Below are 6,000 nucleotides of genomic sequence, written 5' to 3'. Positions count from 1 at the left end.
TCTCTGTCATTGCCAACAAAGGGTATATAACAAAGTATTGAGATGAACTTTTGTTATTGACCAAATTACCGGCCTCTCTCATCTTTTTGAGTGGGAGAACTTGCACTATTGGTGGCTGACTAGATACTTTTTTGCCCCACTGTATTATTATTATTATTATTAATTATATTAATTAATGCGTAGTTAACCAATACTTCCTGGGGAACACCTATCCCAGACCTATTATGGGACTACTGCCTAGTTACATGGAAATTTTTGATGTGCAGTACTTTGTTTCTGCGTTGACTGTTGTTAAAGTGCTTTATAAATAAAGTTGAGGTTGATGATGATGAAGATGATGATGAAACACATACATAAGGGTACACATAAATAGTGTAAAAGAGTCAGGTAGTACTTAAGTAATGATTAGTTCCTCAGTAAGAAGTTGTTATGGGGTATATTGGGTCTCTGTCATTGACTGCAATTATGGTAAATCCAATGAAGTAATATGTTCTTCTGAGCAAGTGACTGATGGTGGGTGTGTATGAAAAATGTCAAACATAATGGAATTATGTTGGTGATTTAGATGGTATAATGTTGGGCAGTGTAGCGACTCCCAGATCTTCAATTTTGTCAGTGGTTTGGAAAAGTAGGGTAAATCAAAGCTCTCATCTTGCAGTATATATGAAATATTTGAACTTTATACGATGTTCACACCATACGCAGCCAGAGCAGCAAAATCGCGTCTGCTGCTTCATTTTTGCTGCTTGTACCAGTTAGTTCTGACGCGCGGCTGAAGCAGCTTTGCTGCTCTGGCTGCGCGGTGCAAAAGTGTGTCTGACGCGTGTTGGGCGGAGCTACTCTATCCTTTCTCTGCCTTGCAGCTATATTTGCTGTGATCAGTGGGAATAAAGTAGTTTTAATATATTTTAAGTGAGAAAATCCACCTGAAAACTTAATCATTGCAGTCAGTTCATCCAGATTACCATCCTGCCTTCTAATATTATTTCTGTCGGAGCCGCTCAGACCCCCACATACCAGCAGAGCGCTGTCAGTAGGAATCCCATTCAACAGCAGCCTCTGTCCGGGTCGCCTCCTCGCGGTTCACCGCAGCGGCTGGTAGGTGTTTTTCATCTAAATAATCCAAACTGCAGGCACCAGGATAATAAAAGCGAACATATTCTGCTGGCAGATTTCTGCATTTTAAGTTAATTTAGGCGTTAATAAACTGTTTCAGAGGAGTGATCACAGCGCTCTGTGTCATCAGCGATGTGTCTGTCTCACGGCCAGCTCCCAGATCAGATTCTCTGATTGGTTGATGCGGCGCGTCGAGCAGCAAAAGTTCAATTTTTCCATCTCGAGCAGCAGCGCGTTTGCAGCGCGTCACACGCGTCAGATGCTTAAACGCGCCCGACGCTGCGCCTGCTTCTCAAAACGCGCTGCGGGACCTTTTGCTGCGCCTTGACGCACGTCAACCATTGACTTTGCATGTAAACTCGCTGCTTCTGCTGCCCCTGCTGCGTCCGGTGTGAACGTAGCATTAAGGATTTTGATGGTTTCCTGTGTGGTGGTGATATCCCTGGGTTTGCATCTATGGAAATAAACTGGACAAAAACAGTTACTGCACTAGAAATTATGTAAATAAAAAAATTAAAAAAATGATTTACCTGATTGAGAGACACAATGCTTTCTCTCCCACCCTGAAGTTCAGAGTAACACATGTTGAGATGGCTCCAACTGCATCTACAGATAAAAAATTCATTTGCAGTGCTTCAATAAACCTATTTTTTTTCTTTTAGCAGCAGAAGTTCAGCCCCACAAGTACTAGCTAAATGCTTTTGTTTGCCAACATCACATGTACCTTCAGTATGTGAGAATGTGATTTCCAGATTTTAAAGACTTTTAAATATTGCTTTTTTGGCAACTCCATACAGTAAAACACTGTCAATTTAATAGGCCAACGCTGACAGACATTCTTCTCTTCGAATCAATGCAATCGCTGTAGGCACACATGTAGAAAGCAGCCTTGTGGCCTTTGAAGGGGCAGATCTCCTTCAAAGGATACAATAAATAGCTTCATTTTTATTCATGTGTTTCTTAAGTGTAGCAGAGTCTTCACTCACAACTGGATGATTAACATTTACTGTTTTTTTCTCTCGTTGGATTTCAAGAGTAATCAGTTCCACTGATCCACCTCCTGTGGGTTTACCTGCCCGTCCGCTCCGCCATTCATCATTTCCTGTCCTGCTCCATCAGACTCTACATTCTCTGTATTTCCATCCACCTTGCACTATTAGAGGAATAATCATCAACATTTCCCCGCACGGGAACCTGGCTATCTTCGCTTCACCCTTACTCATAGCCATTTAGATGCAAGCTCTATTTTATAAATTCCTGATCAAGAGTTTCTTGCTACCATTAAGACCACTCTCATTCCAGACCACGTCGTTCACAAATTTCCTCCACACTCCTGAATGATCAAGAATTGTCTGTTGCGTTTCTTTCTTGTAAATAAAGCATTTTTCATATTTTAACTGAGTTGATTCTGCATGAGGGTCAGAAAGTCAACTCCAAACATGTCAATCTGATGGTGGGGATGGTAGAGAAAGGATTTTAACAGCTTTACTGTTGGGATCTGGAGGTCTGGAGCTGAAGCTGACGACCACACCTGCGGCTCATTGGCACATCAAGAGACCAGCATTTAAGCAGCGGCTGGACAACACTTCAGTGCCAGAGTGTTAAGCCAGTTACGGTTAGCAAGCCTGAGCCAACCAACCTGTCTGATTCTCTGACTCCCTGATACCTGAACCTAACCAGTTTTGTCCTCTCTGCTTCCTAGGAAGATCTGAACTGAACCCTGAAACTCTGGAAGAGTTTCTCTTCTGCGTTACCTGTCTGATCTCAAGAGATCCTTGGATGATCAAGCTGTCTAAACCTGCCTGCCGGCTCTCAAGAAGAGAACTGGAGATAACCTCTGATCTGAACACCGAGAAGTCTGAAGTCAAGCCCTGCCGCTGCCGAGCCCTCTGCTCACCATCTGCCTCTGGACCCTCCTGGTTCCCTCCCTCTACCGCTGAGTCAACTACTGAACAGGTACAGACCTGCATTATCCTTCAAACAACCAAACCTGAAACCCAGCTAACCGAACTGTCCCTCTCTGCAGAGAACCCTGTCGTGACCAGTCCTGTACTAGTCCCCAAATCAGTCTTTATTAATCATTCTGTTTTCAATAAACTGTTAAACTTTTCCTCCGTGTCTGAGTGTGTTCTGCATGTGGGTTAGGTCCCTAAATCCCAACATGACATTTACAAAGAGTTTATTAAGACCTTTTCTAAAATATGTTATATTATTCCACTTTTTATGATAAAAATATTAGCAATGAGTCCTCAAGAGCAAGTTTTTGCCATTTGATGAGGAAAATTACTCTTAGATTAGGCAGATGGCAATTAGCAGAAATCTCCTAATTTAGCCTTCTTCTAAATGATTCGTTTTGGTTTGCTACACCCCACTCCCTCTAAGGCTGCATCCCTACAACCGACAGCCATGACAACCAGTCAGCCCTCATAATGACAGTGGCAAGGTAACCTGCCACCACTTTACTGTACACAAGATACCATAAATATGTCACCTTAAAGCAGGGGTGGGCAATTCCAGTTCCTGAGGGCCGCTATCCTGCAACTTCTAGATGTGTCTTTGGTTCAGCACACCTGAATCAAATAATTAGATGATTGAGAGAACTCTGGAGGAAGTGACTGCATACTAAGGAGGTAACTGAGCCATTTAATTCAGGTGTGTGGAGCAAGGATGGATCTAAAAGTTGCAGGATACCGGCCCCCAGGAAATGGAATTGCCCACCCCTGCCTTAAAGGCATACTATGCAACATTTTTCAGTTAATTAATGTGTTCCATAACGTTTTGGATGATTAAAGGAGTCATTTCAGGTCGAACAAAGGTTTTCTTGACCGCCCTGGTGGTCTGTAGGGGAAATACCGTACTTGCAACTGCAGGAGCCCTCGGCGCCGCACCCACAGCCTCGGAACTCTCGTGCATCGCGAGAGTCGGTCTTGCTTTAAGGCGAGAACTTGGCTAACTACAGTCTTTGTTATTTAGACACATGCGTAACAAATAATGTATGAAAACATGCTAAATTTTCAGACTCGAAAATTGGAAGAAAATAGTCACTTACCGCAAGACATGGTGATTCGTTGCGTTCGCCTGTCTGTTAAGCTCAAAACAACCGCGCCTGGTTTGACTGAGAAACCAGGAGAACAGCTGAGCATATTTACAACAGTGCATTTTTACTTTCGCCCTCTGTGGGGAAAATCAGTTGCATAGTATACCTTTTAAACTCTCCTTTATTTTTTTACCATCCACTGTATATATCTGAATGCACTACTGTATATATACTTCTTGCACCTTTTCCTCCTTTGTGCACCTTCTGTTTTTTTTTTTGTGTGTGTGTATAGGAGTCGATGTCACAAGTAAATTTCTCCATTATGAAATCAAAAAATTGTATTCCATTCTATGAGCTTTAGAGGAAGGTTGCAGATTGACTGATGGGCTGCTACAGCTTTGTACAGCTATTTCCCCTCATGACATCATAAGGGGAATGATTTTCAACAATTATGAGCACACATTAGCTAAGATTTGGAGGAAAGCCATGATGGAGGTCAAATGTTTTGTTGTTGTTTTTTCATTTGTGAAACTCTTAAACAGGTGTCAGGAAATATACGACTGTTAAAAAATGTTTATAATGTGAACTTTGTATAATATGAACTAGTGAAACAGACTTTGCTTAGGCTTGACAAACCATGTGTTTTTAAAAGTCTTCAAGGGGCCATTCATGTGATTGCACTTCACCACCAAAGGTTGGTAAAGAACTCTATAACATGTTGCTAGGTCAGGGATTTAAACAATGGGGGCCCAGTGACTCCACAGGGTATGGTCAGGTATAAAAACAAGGGTTAAATCACAAAGGACAGCAGTGCAGCTACAACTGAAGAGGGGGAAACATCTCAACCAGAAAAATGTCGATGTCTGACATGAGCAAGGGCAAGGTAAGCTTTAGGATATTTACTAATATAAATGTAATTAGTTTTAGATATGTTAGAGTAAATGTTTCATGTTGTAATAACTTTGCCTCTGTTTAGATCATCTTCTACGAGGACAAGAACTTTCAGGGTCGCTCCTATGAGAGTAGTGCCGACTGTAACAACCTGTCTTCTTTCTTGAGCCGGTGCAACTCTTTCAGGGTTGAGTATGGATTCTTCATGGTCTACGACCGCCCCAACTTCACTGGAAACCAGTATTTCGTCAGAAGGGGAGAATTTGGCGACCACATGAGTACGATGGGATTGAGTGGTGGGATTAGGTCTTGCTGTCAAATCCCCTTGGTAGGTCTAAAGAAAAACCTTTGATAATGAATATCATACCTGTCAAGTCATTCTATATTGTACTGATTGTTTCCTTCCAAACAGTATAGTGGAGCCTACAGGATGAGGATCTATGAGAGGGAGAACTTCGGTGGTCAGATGTACGAGATGATGGATGACTGTGACGACATCATGGATCGCTACCACATGTCTGACTGCATGTCCTGCCACGTGATGGATGGTTACTGGATGATGTACGAGCAGCCCTACTTCAGAGGCAGGATGATGTATCTGAGGCCCGGAGAGTACAGGAGCTTCAGGGAGATGGGATACGGAGGCATGAGGTTCAGGAGCATGAGGAGGATCACGGATATGATGTAAAATCTTTGAAACAAAAAACTAAATAAAATTTAAAGTAAACACAAACTAAGCAAGTGTCTCTGTCTTTTAATAAAGAAACTATCACAAAGAATATAACAAACATATAAAACTATTATATTTACTGAAAGTGGGACTAAATCATTATGCCTACTTTTGTGCTGGACAAAGACCAATTGGCCTCAACACAAGATGGTGGAGGATCAATGGTGGGGTCCTGCTGAAAAGCCCAAGGGAATTTTTAGATTTCATTCCTATATTAACTTTTCTA

General features: G+C 42.1%; 1 protein-coding gene across 1 annotated transcript; it reads left to right on the top strand.

Annotated features, from left to right (window-relative positions):
- The first annotated feature begins 4,904 nt into the window (after nucleotides 1-4,904).
- On the top strand, nucleotides 4,905-5,781 carry LOC119777883 (gamma-crystallin M3-like). Its single transcript, XM_038276886.1, has 3 exons — nucleotides 4,905-5,036; nucleotides 5,130-5,372; nucleotides 5,457-5,781. The coding sequence occupies exons 1-3, from the start codon at nucleotides 5,007-5,009 to the stop codon at nucleotides 5,730-5,732; spliced, it is 549 nt and encodes a 182-aa protein (XP_038132814.1). The 5' UTR covers nucleotides 4,905-5,006; the 3' UTR covers nucleotides 5,733-5,781.
- The last annotated feature ends 219 nt before the right edge of the window (nucleotides 5,782-6,000 follow it).

The sequence above is a fragment of the Cyprinodon tularosa genome, unplaced genomic scaffold, assembly GCF_016077235.1.
Source record: "Cyprinodon tularosa strain WSP-4 unplaced genomic scaffold, ASM1607723v1 ctg1289, whole genome shotgun sequence".
NCBI lineage: Eukaryota > Metazoa > Chordata > Actinopteri > Cyprinodontiformes > Cyprinodontidae > Cyprinodon > Cyprinodon tularosa.
Note: the sequence above shows the minus strand (reverse complement) of the source record. Positions and strands in the feature narration are given on the sequence as shown.

Excerpts from the sequence above, each read along its gene's own strand:
- LOC119777883 (XM_038276886.1), top strand. The coding sequence starts at position 5,007 with ATGTCGATGTCTGACATGAGCAAGGGCAAG. Across the intron at positions 5,037-5,129 it reads CTGACATGAGCAAGGGCAAG|ATCATCTTCTACGAGGACAA; the intron begins GTAAGCTTTAGG and ends GCCTCTGTTTAG. Across the intron at positions 5,373-5,456 it reads CTTGCTGTCAAATCCCCTTG|TATAGTGGAGCCTACAGGAT; the intron begins GTAGGTCTAAAG and ends CCTTCCAAACAG.